General features: G+C 49.2%; 2 protein-coding genes and 1 long non-coding RNA gene across 3 annotated transcripts; 2 read left to right on the top strand and 1 right to left on the bottom strand.

Moving 5' to 3' along the window:
• Window positions 1–69: 69 nt before the first annotated feature.
• On the top strand, window positions 70–11,069 carry LOC117969754 (trafficking protein particle complex subunit 14-like). The gene is made up of 11 exons (XM_059019859.1): window positions 70–1,416; window positions 3,339–3,434; window positions 4,155–4,284; window positions 4,723–4,809; window positions 5,104–5,224; window positions 5,996–6,143; window positions 6,250–6,332; window positions 7,385–7,548; window positions 7,781–7,935; window positions 8,062–8,255; window positions 9,102–11,069. Exons 1-11 carry the CDS (start codon window positions 1,000–1,002, stop codon window positions 9,253–9,255), a joined length of 1,749 nt encoding a protein of 582 aa, XP_058875842.1. The 5' UTR covers window positions 70–999; the 3' UTR covers window positions 9,256–11,069.
• A 279-nt stretch (window positions 11,070–11,348) lies between these two features.
• LOC117969755 (ragulator complex protein LAMTOR4-like) lies at window positions 11,349–15,232 on the bottom strand. Its single transcript, XM_059019862.1, has 4 exons — window positions 14,976–15,232; window positions 14,001–14,081; window positions 11,875–11,992; window positions 11,349–11,747 (listed from the first exon to the last, which is right to left on the bottom strand). Exons 1-4 carry the CDS (start codon window positions 14,976–14,978, stop codon window positions 11,650–11,652), a joined length of 300 nt encoding a protein of 99 aa, XP_058875845.1. The 5' UTR covers window positions 14,979–15,232; the 3' UTR covers window positions 11,349–11,649.
• A 3,253-nt stretch (window positions 15,233–18,485) lies between these two features.
• LOC131729674 (uncharacterized) lies at window positions 18,486–20,527 on the top strand. The gene is made up of 3 exons (XR_009323628.1): window positions 18,486–18,965; window positions 19,124–19,192; window positions 20,249–20,527. It is a non-coding gene; the product is annotated as an uncharacterized LOC131729674 (long non-coding RNA).
• Window positions 20,528–20,866: the final 339 nt, after the last annotated feature.

The following is a 20,866-nucleotide window of genomic DNA, read 5'->3' on the forward strand; positions in this document are numbered from 1 at the left end:
CAGCGCCGCGCTCGCTGGTGAGAGGAGCTCTCTCTAACAGCACCGCGCTCGCTGGTGAGAGGAGCTCTCTCTAACAGCGCCGCGCTCGCCGGTGAGAGGAGCTCTCTCTAACAGCGCCGCGCTCGCTGGTGAGAGGAGCTCTCTCTAACAGCGCCGCGCTCGCTGGTGAGAGGAGCTCTCTCTAACAGCATCCCTCTTGCTGCATTGACCCCAAACCCTATTGCATTGCTATTATACTTTTCTGGTCACAACAAATTATTACTATTATTATTATTGCGTCATTTAGCAGACGCTTTTATCCAAAGCGACTCACAGAGACTAGGAGGGTGAACTCTGCATCATCAACAACTGCTGCTGCTGCTGCTGCAGAGTCACTTCCAATAGGAGCTCGTTTGTTTGACGTCTCATCCGAAGGACGGAGCACAAGGAGGTGAAGCGACTCGCTCAGGGTCACACACACACACGCACACACACACACACACAGGCAGTCAGTGGCTGAGCCGGGATTTGAACCTCCTGCTATCGAGACCCCTTTTCTTTCACCGCTGGACCCCCAAGCCTTCTTATTTAAATATTCAGCATTTTATTCTAAAGTAATTTCTAGGGTTAATTTTGAAAGACAGATATTGCAGGAAAAAAAAAACTAAAGCTTTTTGTTTAACTAAATTAGAGTTGTTATCATAATAACGGTTATTTTATTTATTTATTAATAACCGGTAGCGCGATGCCAGTTGAAAATGCTCCAGAATTTTAGGAGGATGTGATCTCGACCGTGCTGGTAGCTGGTCGGGGATGGATTGCTCTCCCCTGGCCGGTCGGTTCACTCCCCCGTCTCCTCTCTATCGGTTGCTCGGCGGTCGGCTGCTCTCGCCTCTTTGCGAATGAAAGACAGACAGACTCCTCGAGCAGGGCGAGTGATGCTGCCTCTGCGAATCGAGAATAATTAAATACAGCGCTTAAAAACATTATATATGAGTACATGTACACTGTACTGCAAAGATGGAATCTCAGTGCGAATATTTCATGTATTTCCCGGCCGTGCCCATTTCCGAGCTGTCAGACCCGGCGCGGTACCGGTCGTTACCCCGGCGGAGTCACCTGTACCTGGGGGAGACGGTGCGCTTCTTACTGGTGCTGCGGTGCCGGGACGGGGGCGGCTCCGGCGGGGCAGACTCGCAGAGCGGCCGGGCTTGGAGGGAGCTGGCCGGCTCTTTGTCCGCCGTGGCCAGCGTCAGCCCCGGCGGGAGCAGCCAGCAGCAGGGCGACGGAGACGAGACTGGGTTAGAGGCCGAGGAAGAGCAACCAGCGCCCGGCCGAGGAGACGGGAAGACCCGCGGCTTCCGGGAGTGCAAGCCGCTGCTGATCCACAATAACAGTGGGAGCAGCGGGAAGGAGTTCCGGAAAGCGCCGGTGCAGGTAGGAGAGGGGGAGGGAGAGGGAGAGAGAGAGGGAGAGGGAGAAGAGAGGGTAGGGTGACAGGGAGAGAGGGAGTGGGAGTTGCGGAGAGGGAGAGGGAGAGGGTAGGGTGAGAGGGAGAGGGAGAGAGAGGGAGTGGGAGTTGCGGAGAGGGTAGGGGGAGAGGAGGGGGTAGAGGGAGGGAGAGGGAGAGGGAGAGGGAGAGGGAGATAGAGAGAGGGAGGGAGGTTTGCATTCATGGTTGGATGCATGATAAAGGGGCGGCCGGAGTCGCACCCTCTTCCTCTCTGTTTTGTTTTGACACGTATCGCTTCAGCGTCTGTTTAGCAGCTCGTTGGTTCTGTGCGGAAGACCAGTCGTGCGGTTAAGCGCGCAGACCCTTTCAAGCGGCTCCACTGTGGGCACGAAATCGTCTTGTGTCGTTTGAATTGCTGGTTTGCATTAAAAAATAAAATAAAAAACCGCCCAGTCCTTCATGTAAGACGGCCCGTAGCGTTATTATTATTATTAATATTATTTTTTTGACTGTCTTCTGCCTAGGGTTGCCAACCGGTTTAATTTCGGCGGCGATTCTATCCGGAGAGCTTCATAGCAACACGGATTCAAATCGCATGGCTTGAAATGTTAGAAACAAGATCTATCGAAACAGCGCGACTCCCTCCTTTAGAGAATGTCGCTCTTTCTCGTGTAACTTTGTGCTTCACTTTCTATTTATTTAATATGTCTTTCTGCGTCACACAGTCCCGCCCCTATCAGACAAACACAGCAAATCAGCGAGCGGTATCGGTGTGATTGATGGTCACTCCCGCCCCCGGACACAGGTGTGCGCTTTTAGTACCTCGTTAGCAAAACAATTCAATTCATTTTAGCGACAGTTCACGTAATTCACACGCATTTAGACGCTCAGTAAAATCAACTCATGTGCTTTTAGAGAGGCGAGTTGAAAAACCTGCCTGAAGTGTCCCGGGAAGATGCGGTCAGTTTGCATGTCAAATTCTCCGCGTCGCAGCTGCGCTGAGCAGGGTGTGGTGCCGATAGGAAATCAGAGCCAGCGAGAAAAGCCAATCATTCTGTCGCACCGACGTCAATATAATGATATCATACTTTTTTCTTTCTTTCGTACTAGTTCTAAAAATTAAAAGCTTGCAATTTAACACATTGCATTTAAATACGTACACACATGCATGCCTGTTATTATTGTTATTAGTATTTTCAACCAAAAGCAGCTTCTATAGAACACACACACACGCGCGCACACACACAGGCATATATAAAAAGTAGAGTCTGGTCTGAGTCAGCAGTGTGTGTGTGTGTCTGTCTGCAGCAGCATCATTATCTCTGTTTCCAGTAGTGTGTGTGTGTGTGTGTGTGTGTGTGTGTGTGTGTCTGTCTGCAGCAGCATCATTATCTCTGTTTCCAGTAGTGTGTGTGTGTGTGTGTGTCTGTCTGCAGCAGCATCATTATCTCTGTTTCCAGTAGTGTGTGTGTGTGTGTGTGTCTGTCTGCAGCAGCATCATTATCTCTGTTTCCAGTAGTGTGTGTGTGTGTCTGCAGCAGCATCATTATCTCTGTTTCCAGTAGTGTGTGTGTGTGTGTGTGTGTGTGTGTCAGTCTGCAGCAGCATCATTATCTCTGTTTCCAGTAGTGTGTGTGTGTGTGTGTGTGTGTGTGTGTCTGTCTGCAGCAGCATCATTATCTGTTTCCAGCAGTGTGTGTGTCTCAGTCTGCAGCAGCATCATTATCTCACTCACAGTTTCCAGTAGTGTGTGTGTGTGTGTGTGTGTGTGTGTCTGCAGCAGCATCATTATCTCACTCATTTTCCAGATTCCCTGCTTGTTCTTCTCAAAGCCCTCCTGTTTGTTTTGCTGTATAAAGTTCTCCAGTCTGCCACTGTGTTAACCCTGCCCCCCCCCCCCCCACAGTCTCCTCTCGATGAGCCGGTGGTCCTGAGCGATGAGGTCATCTTCCCCCTGACCGTCTCACTGGACAAGCTGCCCGTCGGCACCCTGAAGGTCAAGGTAATCAAACAATCAGTACATTATTGATCAGAGTTTTCAGCTGATAGATTCATGTTCTCCTCCTAGCTGGGAAATGAGTGCACCAGCTGTTAAAGAAAAGGGGTCTCGATACCAGGAATCCCAGCTCAGCCACTGACTCCCTGTGTGTGTGTGTATTGATGGGCTGGGTGCATTGCCCTGTGTGTGTGTGTGTGTGTATTGATGGGCTGGGTGCATTGCCCTGTGTATTGATGGGCTGGGTGCATTGCCCTGTGTGTGTGTTTGTGTGTATTGATGGGCTGGGTGCATTGCTCTGTGTGCGTGTGTATGTGTGTGTGTGTATTGATGGGCTGGGTGCATTGCCCTGTGTGTGTGTTTGTGTGTATTGATGGGCTGGGTGCATTGCTCTGTGTGCGTGTGTATGTGTGTGTGTGTGTGTATTGATGGGCTGGGTGCATTGCCCTGTGTATTGATGGGCTGGGTGCATTGCCCTGTGTGTGTGTTTGTGTGTATTGATGGGCTGGGTGCATTGCTCTGTGTGCGTGTGTATGTGTGTGTGTGTATTGATGGGCTGGGTGCATTGCCCTGTGTGTGTGTTTGTGTGTATTGATGGGCTGGGTGCATTGCTCTGTGTGCGTGTGTATGTGTGTGTGTGTGTGTATTGATGGGCTGGGTGCATTGCCCTGTGTGCGTGTGTATTGATGGGCTGGGTGCATTGCCCTGTGTGCGTGTGTATTGCAGATCATAGTGACCGTGTGGAAGCACGATGTGGAGAAGGCTGAGGTTCGAGAGCACGGCTACCTGACCATCCTGCAGAACCGCAGCCCCGCCCACATATTCAGAGAGGACCTCAACACATTCAAGGCTCAGGGTGAGCAGCCAATCAGGAGGGGCTGGGGGAGGAGCCAGGGGAGGGCTCAGCACTGAAGGGATTGTAGTATGGTTTAAAAAAAAAAAAAAAAAAAAGTGGGCTAGTGGAAGGCAGAACTAGAAGGGAGGGGCTAGTGGAAGGCAGAACTAGAAGGGAGGGGCTAGTGGAAGGCAGAACTAGAAGGGAGGGGCTAGTGGAAGGCAGAAGTAGAAGGAGGAGGGGCTAGTGGAAGGCAGAAGTAGAAGGGGGAGGGGCTAGTAGGGCTCACAACAGGTACGGGGGAGGGGCTAGTACAAGGCTCAAAGCCAGTAAGAGTGGAGCCTGTATTATTTTTTTCAAGTTGCAGACAATTCGGGTTGATTTGAAAGTGCTGTATAATTCCTTGGTGGCTGTTTTTGCTGTGTTGACGTGACCTTTCCCCTTTGACCCCTCCGGCAGTCAGCACGACCCTGACCGTGCTCCCCCCACCCACCGTCAAGTGTCAGCAGCTCACCGTGTCGGGAAAATACCTGACCGTGCTGAAAGGTAGGGGGCGCCACTGAGGCACTGAACCGAGTCTCTGTGTGTGTGTGTGAGGGAGGGAGTCTGTCTCTGTCTGTCTGTGTGTGTGTGTGTGTGAGCGAGTGAGTCTGTGTGAGTGTCTGTCTGTATGTGTGTGTGTGAGTGAGTCTGTGTGAGTGTCTGTCTGTCGGTCTGTGAGTGGGACGCTGTGTGAGTGTCTGTCTGTCTGTCTGTATGTGTGTGACTCTCTGTCTGTCTGTCTGTCTCTGTCTGTATCTGTTTGTGGCATTCAGTCTGTCTCTCTCCTCTCTCCTGCAGTTTTAAACACCTCCTCTCAGGAAGAGATCTCTATCCGGGACGTTCGGATTTTGCCAAATTTCAACGCGTCCTACCTTCCCATGATGCCGGACGGGTCGGTGCTGCTCGTCGACAATGTGTGGTGAGAGCGGCCGTCAGGGAGATGCAGCTTCTGTAGAACAACCACGCACACACACACCCACGCACACACACAACCACACACACACACACACACACACACACAACCACACACACACACAACCACACACACACACACACACACAACCACACACACACACACACACACACACACACAACCACACACACACACACACACACCCACGCACACACACAACCACGCACACAACCACACACACACAACCACACACACACACGCACACACACAACCACGCACACACACAACCACGCACACACACAACCATGCACACACACAACCACACACACACACACCCACGCACACACACAACCACACACGCACACACAACCACACACACCCATGCACACACACAACCACGCACACAACCACACACACCCACACAACCACACACACACACACACAACCACACACACACACATATATATATATATATATAATAGTGAATCAGGACTTCAACACCTGACACAAAACAAACACAACATTAATGACCTACAGTGCGTAGTTTCAGAAGAAATACAATTTGATAAAAATATAGAAGCATAAAGGACCCTATAGATGGATGGATAATTAGACTCAATACCAGGATACCTGAAGGGTTAAACAGCGAGGAATAGCAGATCCTCACGTCACATCACAAACACATTAACAGATTTCAGTAGAGATGAGGGAGTGTGCTTACCGTGGCATCAAAAGCCTATATATAGCCTTGAACTAAAGTCTGCTTCCTGTTTGCAGCCACCAGTCGGGAGACGTCGCCATGGCGTCCTTCTACAGGATTGACAGCGTCTCCAGTCGCCTTCCCAGCATGCTCAGCGCCCTGGAGGAGCACAACTTCCTGTTTCAGCTGCAGGTCAACGAGAGGCCGCAGGAAGACGCCAAAGAGGTGAACCGCTGATCCGATTGAACTGGAACCTGCATAAGCGGGAAACAAGCCAGCAGTAACACTGTCTCCCCTCCCCCTCTCTCCCTCCCCTCTCCCCTCCTCTCAGGGGCTGGAGGTCCCCCTGGTTGCTGTGATCCAGTGGTCGACCCCCAAGCTGCCCTTCACAAGCTGCATCTACACACATTACAGGTAGGGGGCGTTGTGTCGTTTTTATTATGGGAAGCTTTTATAATATTAGGTAAAAAAGGTTTTTTTTTTTCTTCCAATGTTTGGTTGCCTGGTATTTGTATCTCTCTCCCCCTCTCCTCTCTCCCTGGCTCCCTGTGTGATTCTAGTCTCAGTGACGCTGCCCCCTCTCCTCGCTCCCTGTGTGATTCTAGTCTCAGTCAGTGACGCTGCCCCCTCTCCTCTCTCCCTGTGTGATTCTAGTCTCAGTCAGTGACGTTGACCCCTCTCCTCTCTCCCTGTGTGATTCTAGTCTCAGTGACGTTGCCCCCTCTCCTCTCTCCCTGTGTGATTCTAGTCTCAGTGACGCTGCCCCCTCTCCTCGCTCCCTGTGTGATTCTAGTCTCAGTCAGTGACGTTGCCCCCTCTCCTCTCTCCCTGTGTGATTCTAGTCTCAGTGACGTTGCCCCCTCTCCTCTCTCCCTGTGTGATTCTAGTCTCAGTGACGTTGCCCCCTCTCCTCTCTCCCTGTGTGATTTTAGTCTCAGTGACGTTGCCCCCTCTCCTCTCTCCCTGTGTGATTCTAGTCTCAGTCAGTGACGTTGCCCCCTCTCCTCTCTCCCTGGCTCCCTGTGTGATTCTAGTCTCAGTGACGTTGCCCCCTCTCCTCTCTCCCTGTGTGATTCTAGTCTCAGTCAGTGACGTTGACCCCTCTCCTCTCTCCCTGGCTCCCTGTGTGATTCTAGTCTCAGTGACGTTGCCCCCTCTCCTCTCTCCCTGTGTGATTCTAGTCTCAGTCAGTGACGTTGCCCCCTCTCCTCTCTCCCTGGCTCCCTGTGTGATTCTAGTCTCAGTGACGTTGCCCCCTCTCCTCTCTCCCTGTGTGATTCTAGTCTCAGTCAGTGACGTTGACCCCTCTCCTCTCTCCCTGTGTGATTCTAGTCTCAGTCAGTGACGTTGCCCCCTCTCCTCTCTCCCTGTGTGATTCTAGTCTGTCAGTGACGTTGACCCCTCTCCTCTCTCCCTGTGTAATTCTAGTCTCAGTCAGTGACGTTGACCCCTCTCCTCTCTCCCAGGCTGCCCAGTATCGGGGTGTCCCGGCCCCGCTTCGTGATGATGGCGTCCTGCGAGTCTCCCGTGTCGGTTAGGCAGCGCTTCCTGGTCCGATACACTCTGCTCAACAACCTGCAGGACTTTCTGGCAGTGAGGCTGGTGTGGACCCCCGAGAGCACCATCGCGGGTGAGAGGGGGAGGGGAGAGAGAGAGCCATGGGGGGTGAGAGGGGGAGGAGAGAGAGCCATGGGGGGGGGTGAGAGAAGGGGGGGAGGAGAGAGCCATGGGGGGGTGAGAGGGTCTGTGTGGAACGTCGTCAGACAGAGGAAGATAACTTTGACAGACTTGCGAGACGCTCTGTACACCAGTGAGTGCTGCAGGAACTGATGATTCGCTGATTCTCCCCCCCGCCCCCCCAGGGAAGCTCCTGTCCCGGGAGGACTCCGCCCCCTCGGAGGCGGGGCTCAGCGCTGTGGTCTGCCACACCCCCCTCAGCAGCCTGGGGTCCTGCCGCAAGGGGAGCAGCCTGGCCTTCAGCGTGAGCTTCCAGATACTGAGAGCCGGGCTCTACGAGGTACAGGGGGGGGGGGGGGGGCTGGGGGTGTGTGTCCCTTTTAAAAGATAAAATTCAAACTACCTGATAAAATTCAAACTACCTGACAAGGTGAGACTGAATGAGTCTCCTCCCCTCCCCCCCCAGCTCAGTCAGCACATGAAGCTGAAGCTGCAGTTCACGGCCTCTGTGTCTAACCCTCCCCCCGAGGCGCGGCCCCTGTCCCGGAGGAGCAGCCCGGGCAGCCCTGCGGTGCGGGACCTGCTGGAGAGACGGGAGGCGAGCCTGGGCCGGTCACAGTCCTTCAGCCACCAGCAGCCCTCGCGCTCCCACCTCACCAGGTACCAGCCTGCTCTACACACTGCTGCTCTACACACACTGCTGTACTGTGCACACACTGCTCTACACACTGCTGTACTGTGCACACACTGCTCTACACACTGCTGTACACACTGCTGTACTGTGCACACACTGCTGTACTGTGCACACACTGCTCCACACACTGCTGTACTGTGCACACACTGCTCTACACACTGCTGCTCTACACACACTGCTGTACTGTGCACACACTGCTCTACACACTGCTGCTCTACACACACTGCTCTACTGTGCACACACTGCTCTACACACTGCTGCTCTACACACACTGCTGTACTGTGCACACACTGCTCTACACACTGCTGCTCTACACACACTGCTCTACTGTGCACACACTGCTCTACACACTGCTGTACACACTGCTGTACTGTGCACACACTGCTGTACTGTGCACACACTGCTCCACACACTGCTGTACTGTGCACACACTGCTCCACACACTGCAGTACTGTGCACACACTGCTCCACACACTGCTGTACTGTGCACACACTGCTCCACACACTGCTGTACACACTGCTGTACTGTGCACACACTGCTGTACTGTGCACACACTGCTCTACACACTGCTGTACACACTGCTGTACTGTGCACACACTGCTGTACTGTGCACACACTGCTCTACACACTGCTGTACTACACACACACTGCTATACACACTGCTGCACTACACACACACTGCTATACACACTCTGCTCTACACACACTCTGCTCTACACACACACTGCTATACACACTCTGCTCTACACACTGCTGCACTGCTGGTATTCCTGGCCGTCTCTGAGGGATGTATTTGTTCCCCCACACCCAGGACCGGCAGCGTGATGGAGCGCAGAGCCATCACCCCCCCAGTCTCCTCTCCCATTGGCCGGCCGCTGTACCACCCCCAGGAGAAAGCCGTGCTGTCATTGGACAAGATCGCCAAACGCGAGTGCAAGGTGCTGGTGGTGGAGCCTGTCAAGTGACAATACCTCCTCCCCAGCACAGACCTGTCAAGTGACAACACCTCCTCCCCAGCGCAGACCTGTCAAGAGACAACACCTCCTCCCCAGCGCAGACCTGTCAAGAGACAACACCTCCTCCCCAGCGCAGACCTGTCAAGAGACAACACCTCCTCCCCAGCGCAGACCTGTCAAGTGACACCTCCTCCTCCCCAGCGCAGACCTGTCAAGAGACAACACCTCCTCCCCAGCGCAGACCTGTCAAGTGACAATACCTCCTCCCCAGCACAGACCTGTCAAGTATTGTTGGGAGGGAGGATGAACTGGATAACAAAGCATGACTTCGCATCGCATAAAAAACTTTCAACTGCTTTCCTGGAAACAAGGGGTGACTCAAAACTGGCTTCCCCTTTAAGAGTCTTGTATGAAATGCAGCTACAGTTCTTTTCACATCCCCTTTAAAACTCATTTTTAAAAGTCTTAAAAGGGATTATTTTTTACCCCCACACAAAAAAAGAAAAAACCCAACAGGGGGTCCGAATTACTTGAATTGATCTTCTAACATTAATAGAGATTGTGAGGGAGAGAGAGACTGTGCATAGAGATTGTATGAAGCGCTGCTGAGGGAGGGACTGTGTATAGAGATTGTGAGGGAGAGAGAGAGACTGTGTATAGAGATTGTGAGGGAGAGAGAGAGACTGTGTATAGAGATTGTGAGGGAGAGAGAGACTGTATAGAGATTGTGAGGGAGGGAGAGACTGTGTATAGAGATTGTGAGGGAGAGAGAGACTGTGCATAGAGATTGTATGAAGCGGTGCTGAGGGACAGACTGTGTTGTGGGTTGCGTGGAAGGAGTCTGTGTATAGGGTGGGGGCGCAGCAGGGTGTACCCCCTTTAGTCACAACGAGAAGCTACTGCTGAAGAGGCACAGAGGGCTTCTTTCAATGTTTGTTAGGGAGTTTGTTTTAACTGTCTAACACTGGAAATGTGTTTTATGTACTGTATAAGAAAATGCCACTGATGGTCTCGCAGGATGGGTTCCAGTAGAGATTGCATGTTGCCAAACCCAGTCCAGCATGGGACAGGCTGGTACTGGGAACACTGGGAGAGTGGCTGAACAGGCATCAGAGACAGTGCTCTATTCTAGTCCCTTTGTATTCTGTCCTTTCTGCCTCGTTGTGGTCTCGTCTCTTATGCCAGGACGCCGTGGGCCGCGCTGTCCCTCGTCTCTATGGCAGGACGCCGTGGGCCACGCTGTCCCTCGTCTCTATGGCAGGACGCCGTGGGCCGCGCTGTCCCTCGTCTCTATGGCAGGACGCCGTGGGTCGCGCTGTCCCTCGTCTCTATGGCAGGACGCTGTGGCCGCACTGTCCCGGCACGGCGTCTTCGTTTCCGTGTTGTTGTTTAGGTTCGAGACTGGCCGTGTTTTATATGGATTTTTTTTTAATGTTATGCGCTCCTGTGGGTTTTGCCTGCGGTGACGGCTGCTTTCTGCATTGTGTTGTGTTGTGTTGTTGCCCCAGCCAGCCAGATCACACGAACACAGGGAGACTGTCTTACTGTTTTTAAAATGCGTGCCGTTGTGTTTTTAACAGTCATCGTCTGTGTCTCAAGCACTTTATTTAAATTCTAATTTATTTAAAAACAAAATGTTTTTAGAGCTGTTTTATTGTGTTTAAAATGCTGTTGCTGTTTTTTTTAATCTTGTTGTATGTTTTGTTTGTTTGTTGTTAAAGACACTGGAAATATTTCTCAAGGAGATCTCCTGTCTGTGCTTGTTTAACCAGTGCTGATTGGTTTAATAAATCTGATTGGCTGACAGGTCCATGCCTGACCAATGACGATTCACTGTTTTTTTAACCCAATTCTACTCCCCACACAGCTGCTGAGGAGAGCTGAAGGTCAGCGAGCGTCCTCCGATCCCCGAGCTAGCCTCCTCTGCACACCCAGCAGCTCCAGAGCGGATGTGAGCTGCCGGCCCCTGCAGGTGTCCGCTCTGAGCTCGCTGGGGCGCGGGGAGGAGGAACGGACGCTGTTGTTTTTGCCTTCCTAACCCAGCGCTCCCTGTGGAATCCACTGTGCAGACCACGGAGAAAGACAAGACCAGACAGCTCATATTACAATTACATCTTCTTATTATAGATTTATTGTATATGCAGATACTTTACAATGCTTCTGCTTAAGGGCAATTTGCAAACCCCACTAATCCCACAAAACATCAATACGCTTAAACAGCAAGCAGGCGTTTCAACCCCCCCTCCTCCCTCCTCCCTCCTCCCTCCTCCCTCCTCCTCCTCCCTTTTTGCAATAAAGTCTCTGAAGTCACATAGCCCGCCCCTTTTAAATAAACAACCCAATCAGGGAGTGAGCGAGCAGGCGTAGCCCTAGGCTGTGATTGGCTGTCGTCGTCGTTGTCTCCTAGGCGATGACCGGGTCGCGCTGGTTGTTGTGACGCTTCACCACAAACACTTTCTGCCCGGATACAGTCACCATGTAGGCGTGATCCTCGAACACCACTAGAGGGGGTCAGAGAGACAGTGTATATTTTACACACACACACACGTGACACAGGAGACCCTTGTGCTCTGAAATGATAGAGTAACAGCTTGTGCTTGTTTATCCCTCAGGACAGGCTCTCTGTACCTGACAGGCGTTTGAAGGGTGGCTCGGTCCCGTCGTGCAGTCTGAACCGGCAGGCTGTCTGCACCATCTGCATGATGAGCCCCGCAGCCTGCTCGTCGTTCTCCAGCTCCCCTGCGGACTGGAGCGCACAGGGTTAATGAGAGAGAATCACTGACCGCTCCCCTGCGGACTGGAGCGCACAGGGTTAATGAGAGAGAATCACTGACCGCTCCCCTGCGGACTGGAGCGCACAGGGTTAATCAGAGAGAGAATCACTGACCGCTCCCCTGCGGACTGGAGCGCACAGGGTTAATCAGAGAGAATCACTGACCACTCCCCTGCGGACTGGAGCGCACAGGGTTAATGAGAGAGAATCACTGACCGCTCCCCTGCGGACTGGAGCGCACAGGGTTAATGAGAGAGAATCACTGACCACTCCCCTGCGGACTGGAGCGCACAGGATTAATGAGAGAGAATCACTGACCGCTCCCCTGCGGACTGGAGCGCACAGGGTTAATCAGAGAGAATCACTGACCGCTCCCCTGCGGACTGGAGCACACAGGGTTAATCAGAGAGAATCACTGACCACTCCCCTGCGGACTGGAGCGCACAGGGTTAATGAGAGAGAATCACTGACCGCTCCCCTGCGGACTGGAGCGCACAGGGTTAATCAGAGAGAATCACTGACCACTCCCCTGCGGACTGGAGCGCACAGGGTTAATGAGAGAGAATCACTGACCGCTCCCCTGCGGACTGGAGCGCACAGGGTTAATGAGAGAGAATCACTGACCACTCCCCTGCGGACTGGAGCGCACAGGATTAATGAGAGAGAATCACTGACCGCTCCCCTGCGGACTGGAGCGCACAGGGTTAATCAGAGAGAATCACTGACCGCTCCCCTGCGGACTGGAGCACACAGGGTTAATGAGAGAGAATCACTGACCACTCCCCTGCGGACTGGAGCGCACAGGGTTAATGAGAGAGAATCACTGACCGCTCCCCTGCGGACTGGAGCGCACAGGGTTAATCGGAGAGAATCACTGACCGCTCCCCTGCGGACTGGAGCACACAGGGTTAATCACAGAGAGAATCACTGACCGCTCCCCTGCGGACTGGAGCACACAGGGTTAATGAGAGAGAATCACTGACCGCTCCCCTGCGGACTGGAGCGCACAGGGTTAATCACAGAGAATCACTGACCGCTCCCCTGCGGACTGGAGCGCACAGGGTTAATCAGAGAGAGAATCACTGACCGCTCCCCTGCGGACTGGAGCGCACAGGGTTAATGAGAGAGAATCACTGACCACTCCCCTGCGGACTGGAGCGCACAGGGTTAATGAGAGAGAATCACTGACCACTCCCCTGCGGACTGGAGCGCACAGGGTTAATGAGAGAGAATCACTGACCGCTCCCCTGCGGACTGGAGCGCACAGGGTTAATGAGAGAGAATCACTGACCGCTCCCCTGCGGACTGGAGCGCACAGGGTTAATCAGAGAGAGAATCACTGACCACTCCCCTGCGGACTGGAGCACACAGGGTTAATGAGAGAGAATCACTGACCACTCCCCTGCGGACTGGAGCGCACAGGGTTAATGAGAGAGAATCACTGACCACTCCCCTGCAGACTGGAGCACACAGGGTTAATGAGAGAGAATCACTGACCGCTCCCCTGCGGACTGGAGCGCACAGGGTTAATGAGAGAGAATCACTGACCACTCCCCTGCGGACTGGAGCGCACAGGGTTAATCAGAGAGAGAATCACTGCCCGCTCCCCTGCGGACTGGAGCGCACAGGGTTAATCAATCACACACACAGAGAATATCTGACCACACCAACTGTGACCCTGAGCAAGTCACTGAACCTCCTTGTGCTCCGTCCTTCGGATGAGACGTCAAACAAACGAGCTCCTATTGGAAGTGACTCTGCAGCAGCAGCAGCAGCAGTTGTTGATGATGCAGAGTTCACCCCCCTAGTCTGGAAGTCGCTTTGGATAGAAGCGTCTGCTAAATGACTCATTCTTATTAGTACTACATTGTATGCAGCAATACTAAAACAAGCTTCCTAAAATGCAAAAGGATTTCTAGAGAGGTGTTTGCCATGTGCGTGCTCTGCGAGTTGTCAGCGCCACGCTGTGTGTAACACTCACCGCCAGCACCCCGTCCTCGCTGATCACCAGGTAGCCCAGCTGATCAGGGATCCTCTCCAGACCCTGCGTGAGAGCGGACGCCTGGAACACAGCGGAGAGAGAGACAGAGATCGACACGTTACCCAGACATGCAGAGAGAGAGAGAGAGAGAGAGAGAGAGAGAGAGAGAGATCGACACATTACCCAGACATACAGACAGAGAGAGAGAGAGAGAGAGATCGACACGTTACCCAGACATACAGACAGAGAGAGAGAGAGATCGACACGTTACCCAGACATACAGAGAGAGAGAGAGACAGAGATCGACACGTTACCCAGACATACAGAGAGAGAGAGACTGCACACTCACAAGCAGAGAGAGAAGCGAGCAGCACGTTAGAGAGAGACTGCACAGAACCAACACATTCAGACCTGCTCGCAACCGTGACACAGAGCAGAGGAATAAAATAACACCCGCGTTACACAGAGTCAGCAAACCTGCAACACAGCAGAGACAACAGCTGCGACTCACTGAAGCGCAGACAGGATTACTCGCTGCAGCCCGGGACCAGCAAGCACGCTGCGCTACACAAACTGAGAGACGCAAACTGAACACACAGAGAACCAACTGCCTCACTCCACAGGGAGCACACGCACCGCACAGCAGAGAAACTGAACGACACGTTCAACAAACAGACAGCAATCTCGCTGCAAGACAGCCACCACGACCCCCCCGCTTTCAAACCGGCCCGAACTCCCGGTCGAGTCTCAGTGTCCAGTCCAGTCTGTTTCACGTAAGATCACAAAACACGATCGTGTTCAGTCGCTACAATTTAACGATGAAGGGAAATGTCTCAAAACCTTGGTCTGAAAAGGCAACGCCGGTTATTTCATTATCAGATTACTGCAACACCATATAACGAGCTAGCATGCAATAAACCCCTTACTGGTGCCGCGTTCACAATGAAACGAAATGCAACCCTTTCAATTCCTCACCATGTTAGTTAATTGTTTGGAAAAATAAATTACAGCTTCTGGGACTTTTCACTGCGGTGCAATTGTCATGTGATCTTCCTAGTCACCTGACAAGCGGCCCGTGCTGCTCGCCGTCAATTGGTTCAATAGATGCCCGCCCCAGCTTAGACTCAAGACTGGTTGGTTAGATTTACTGTCAATCAAAGTTTGGTGTTACACCGTTGTTAGTCCGGGTTACTGATTCAGGTAAATACACGCGGGGTTCCTAGCTGTAAAATTCAAATCATTTCTTATTAACTCCCGTTTGTAAAACGTAATAATCGTTAAAGGCGAATGCTTTCCGTTACATATTATACGCAGTGGTGGAATGACCTTCCTACAGATGTCAGGACTGCCCAGTCCCTGACCACCTTCCGGCGCCTCCTCAAGACTCACCTCTTCAAACAGCACCTGTAGAACTCCTCTGTTTGTATCCTGGGACACTATCACCCTTCATTTAAATATGCTTTATTTTGCTCTTATCTGCTCCCTATTTTACTGCATTTAATCCTGTACTTCAGAATACTGTAATCTGTCAAGTGTTTAACCTGTAGTATTTTGTATTTAATCATATTCTGATGTAACTATCACTATTTAATCATATCCTGATGTAACTATCTCTGACACTGTTATCTGCTGTATTATTGAATCATATTTTGTCACACTTGTACTTGCTTGAACCAAAGTCATTGTATTTATCTTGCTCTTAATTGTATTATTACTTGTACTGTGATTCTTGAAATGTATTTGCTTACGATTGTAAGTCGCCCTGGATAAGGGTGTCTGCTAAGAAATAAATAAATAATAATAATAATAATAATAATAATAATAATAATAATAATAATAATAATACATGTTTCCTTTTTTTAAAATAAATATTTCTTTAGTAGATTCCGCTGCCCCGGTCCCACTCAAAGGAAGCCCAGTTTTCGCGCAGGCGCGGTGTCGCACAGCAAAGAACACGACCCGGCTCTCAGCTGCTGCAAAACTACACGCAAGCTTAGTGCATTATTCCACGAGGGCTGCCAACTGGCCCTATAATTCCGGGACACTAAGACGGGTCAGGTTTTTTTTTTTTTTAACGCCTCTAAACCACACATGAATCGATTTTAAATCGACATGTAAAGCGAATGTGAATCGCGATCCTCACAGGAAGTCACTCCCGCCCCCAGACACAGGTGTGCGCTTTTAGTAACTCGTTAGCAAAACAATTCAATTCCTTTAGCGGCAGTTCACGTAATTCACACGCACGTTACACACATCGTCTTGAAGTGTCCCGGAACGATGGGGCCAGCTGGCAACCCCACTTCCACGCATTATATTCAATAGAGCTACACAGCGCCGATGTCCTTTGTATAAATCAAAAAGAAAGATAGAAAGACCAAGAGAGACAGAGTAATGAAAATTTCTAAGGGGGCTAAAACCAATTCCAAAATGTTTTTCCAATATTATAACAGCAAGAGAACATTCAAAGAGGAGGTTAAATGTCTAAGAGACACAAATGGCAAAATCATAGATGAAGAAAAAAAATAGCAAATATATTAAATGATTACTTTTCACAGGTTTTTACAAAGGAGGACACGGACAGCATGCCCCACATGTCGACCTGTTCCTATCCAATTTTAAATAACTTTAGGATAACAGAGGCACAAGTGTTAAAGGAACTAGGAGCTCTTAAAATAAACAAATCCCCTGGGCCGGATGAGATCCTCCCAATAGTACTCAAAGAAATGAAAGAAGTTATTTACAAACCGCTAACCAGGATCATGCAACAGTCTCTTGACACAGGGGTTGTACCGACAGACTGGAAAATAGCAAACGTAATACCGATCCACAAAAAGGGAGACAAAACCGGACCAGGTAACTACAGACCAGTAAGCCTGACTTCTATTATATGTAAACTTATGGAAGCTATAATAAGATCCAAAATGGAAAATGACCTATATGGTAACAGTATCCTGGGAGACAGTCAGCATGGTTTTAGGAAAGGGAGATCGTGTAACTAACCTGCTTGATTTTTTTGAGGATGCAACATCGACAATGGATAATTGCAAAGCATACAACATGGTTTATTTAGATTTCCAGAAAGCTTTTGACAATGTCCTGCATAAAAGATTAATCCTCAAACTGAACGCAGTAGGGATTCAAGGAAATGCATGCACATGGATTAGGGAGTGGTTAACAAGTAGAAAACAGAAAGTACTGATTAGAGGAGAAACCTCAAAATGGAGCGAGGTAACCAGTGGAGTACCACAGGGATCAGTATTAGGTCCTCTGCTATTCCTAATCGACATTAATGATTTAGATTCTAGTATAGTAAGCAAACTCGTTAAATTTGCAGACGACACAAAAATAGGAGGAGTGGCAAACACTGTTGCAGCAGCAAAGGTCATTCAAAATGATCTAGACAGCATTCAGAACTGGGCAGACACATGGCAAATGACATTTAACAGAGAAAAGTGTGAAGTATTGCATGCAGGAAATAAAAATGTGCATTATAAATATCATATGGGAGATAGTGAAATTGAAGAAGGAATCTATGAAAAAGACCTAGGACTTTATGTTGACTCAGAAATGTCTTCATCTAGACAATGTGGGGAAGCTATAAAAAGGCCAACAAGATGCTCGGATATATTGTGAAATGTGTTCAATTTAAATCAAGGGAAGTAATGTTAAAACTTTACAATGCATTAGTAAGACCTCATCTAGAATATTGTGTTCAGTTCTGGTCACCTCGTTACAAAAAGGATATTGCTGCTCTAGAAAGAGTGCGAAGAAGAGCAACCAGAATTATCCCGGGTTTAAAAGGCATGTCGTATGCAGACAGGCTAAAATAATTGAATCTAGTCAGTCTTGAACAAAGAAGACTACGCGGTGATCTGATTCAAACATTCAAAATCTTAAAAGGTATAGACAGTGTCAACCCAGGGGTCTTTTTCGACCTCAAAAAAGAAACAAGGACCAGAGGTCACAAATGGAGACTAGATAAAGGGGCAATCAGAACAGAAAGTAGGAGGCACTTTTTTACACAGGGAATTGTAAGGGTCTGGAACCAACTCCCCAGTAATGTTGTTGAAGCTGACACCCTGGGATCCTTCAAGAAGCTGCTTGATGAGATTCTGGGATCAATAAGCTACTAACAACTACTACGGCAGCAGTGTGGAGTAGTGTTTAGGGCTCTGGACTCTTGACCGGAGGGTCGTGGGTTCAATCCCAGGTGGGGGACACTGCTGCTGTACTCTTGAGCAAGTTACTTTACCTAGATTGCTCCAGTAAAAACCCAACTGTATAAATGGGTAATTGTATGTAAAAGATAATGTGATATCTGTATAATGTATAATGTAATATCTTGTAACAATTGTAAGTCGCCCTGGATAAGGGCGTCTGCTAAGAAACAAATAATAATAATAATAACAACCAAATGAGAAAGATGGGCTGAATGGCCTCCTCTCGTTTGTAAACTTTCTTATGTTCTTAATAATAGAGTGTAACATGTTTGCTTCTGCAGCGGTTTCGTGTTGATCCTCAGATCAGATATTCTGCATTATGTGCTGTAGTAAACTGGCGCTCTAGTCTCAGAAATCTCAATCCACCAGTTTCTGCAGTGCTGGACTTGTTATCTGTGTGTTTACAATTTTGATAACAACCGGCAATGGTTATTGTCATCATTCTCATAGTAAAAACACCGCTATTTGTTTTGCATGATACTATTAAAATGCAGGGAGAGATCAGTGTGTTCCCGCTTACTTGATCCTGCAGTTTTAAAACGAAAGCCAACGTTAATAGAAATCGAAAGTGATTACAGCCAGTCTCGGAAGAGCATCTTTGCAGCGCGCCTTTGCATCTATCCTTTTGGAGACGCCATGTTTTTCGATCTGCACAATAAACTATAAACTACAGCATTAGCTAAACGTGTTTATTTTAGTTCATGTTGTGTAGTCTATCACCCAGGAACCCCTGTAACTCGAGCCGGTTAGCGAGTCTGTCTTTCTCAAGTTGATTTTCTGTTGATTTGTTTAAACAGATGATAACGGTAGTCGGTACAGTGGTTTTGTTTTGCTGCGCTTCCTGTATTGGTGTCTGTTTTGTTACGTCTCCTGTTTCAGTTCTGCTTCTTGATGTTTTCATAGCGGAACGGTTTGCTCAACTCGTTTCTGAAACTAACAAGTTCTACAAGAAGATGGCGTCGAGTGGAACCAGTAAGCAAAAACAACTTTCTATAGATTAGGATCTGATGGTGATGGAGCGGCATACAGACAGCCTGATAAATACATATTAGGACTCCTGTGTCAGTCAGACAAGCATGACATTAATTATTATTATTATTATTATTATTATTATTTATTTCTTAGCAGACGCCCTTATCCAGGGCGACTTAAAATTGTTACAAGATATCACATTATTTTTACATACAATTCCCCATTTATACAGTTGGGTTTTTACTGGAGCAATCTAGGTAAAGTACCTTGCTCAAGGGTACAGCAGCAGTGTCCTCCACTGGGGATTAAACCCACGACCCTCCGGTCAAGAGTCCAGAGCCCTATCCACTACTCCACACTGCTGCCCCATTAATTCATAATTACAACCATAAGTAACACGAAAAGCGTCCACTGTGTACACAGGAAAAATGTACCCTAAGATTCTGATACTCTCAATAGCTTGTGCTAAACTATGCTCAGTCCAAATGTTTGTCAATATATTTGATGCATAGGGAATGTCTTCCTGGGTTTTTAATAGAATGATTAGTTCCTGTCATGGCCACTAGAGGGCGATGTAATTGCAACATAAGCACAGTGTTGAGGAATGGGTCTCTCCTGGGTTCAGATACCAGGATGCGGGCTAAGCATTGTTAATCTGACCCTGCATAGATGTATTTTATAAGTGAATACACCATGTGTAAGGTGTCTCTGTGTAAGACATGTGTCATTGTGGTGAGAGGAATGCAAAGCTGAATTGCTAACAGACACACACACACACACACTGTGTTACAAAGGAAGCTTCTATTGTAGTCATTTATTCTCTGAAACCCGTGTGCTGTCTTTCTCAGGTGTGGATGACATAGTGAATCTTTGTTCATACGAAGACAGCTCTTCCAGCATGAGTGAAGACACGATTATACTAATGCAATGACAGTCAGGAGAGTGATATTGACAGTTTATATAAAAAACATGTACAATTTCAACTAGAATAAAAAAAAGTATATCAACAAATGATTAAAAAAAGAGTTCATATTTAACTGATTTGTGATTTTTCAGGTCTCAGTACAACAGAGGATAGAGATGTCAGAACGCAGAAGGCGGCCAGCTGTCTGATCAGCCTCCTGGTGGAAAAGAGGCGTGCTGCTTGTGGGAAATTCATCTCCAAACTCGCAGAGAGGGACCCCTATCTCTACAGGACTCTTGGGCTGCATTGTGACAGTGAGTACCTCACTTATTATCCCCACTGCACTGGGTATGCTGATCCCCAGCAGGATATAGTGGAAGTGCCTGGACATACATCACAGTCTGTCACACCTCACAGTTTTACAGAAGCGCTTGTCACAAGTTATCAGAATGGGTGGATATAAGGAAATGCCATCCATACGTACTATACATGTCAAACTTACATTTCCACATACAGCCTGTCTAGAGAACAGCTGATCTAATTGTGTTGAAACTTGGTTAGGACTTTCTTTAGGGAATGTCATCACCCATTACACAAGTGACCCCCCTCCCCCTATCTGTGCGCCTGTATCTACTTTCTCATGACAGCTCTAACTTGTATTTATAACTGTGGTGGTGGATGCATGTCACTGACATGATTGTTCTGATTTGTAATGTTTCAGGTTGGAATCTCACTCATTATACACTGCAAATCATGTCCTTGTTCTCAAA

Source organism: Acipenser ruthenus, unplaced genomic scaffold, assembly GCF_902713425.1.
Source record: "Acipenser ruthenus unplaced genomic scaffold, fAciRut3.2 maternal haplotype, whole genome shotgun sequence".
Classification (NCBI taxonomy): domain Eukaryota; kingdom Metazoa; phylum Chordata; class Actinopteri; order Acipenseriformes; family Acipenseridae; genus Acipenser; species Acipenser ruthenus.

Excerpts from the sequence above, each read along its gene's own strand:
- LOC117969755 (XM_059019862.1), bottom strand. Across the intron at positions 11,993-14,000 it reads GCGAGGACGGGGTGCTGGCG|TCCGCAGGGGAGCTGGAGAA; the intron begins GTGAGTGTTACA and ends TGTGCGCTCCAG. Across the intron at positions 11,748-11,874 it reads ACCCTTCAAACGCCTGTCAG|TGGTGTTCGAGGATCACGCC; the intron begins GTACAGAGAGCC and ends GACCCCCTCTAG.
- LOC117969754 (XM_059019859.1), top strand. The coding sequence starts at position 1,000 with ATGGAATCTCAGTGCGAATATTTCATGTATTTCCCGGCCGTGCCCATT. Across the intron at positions 1,417-3,338 it reads TCCGGAAAGCGCCGGTGCAG|TCTCCTCTCGATGAGCCGGT; the intron begins GTAGGAGAGGGG and ends CCCCCCCCACAG. Across the intron at positions 6,333-7,384 it reads TGCATCTACACACATTACAG|GCTGCCCAGTATCGGGGTGT; the intron begins GTAGGGGGCGTT and ends CCTCTCTCCCAG.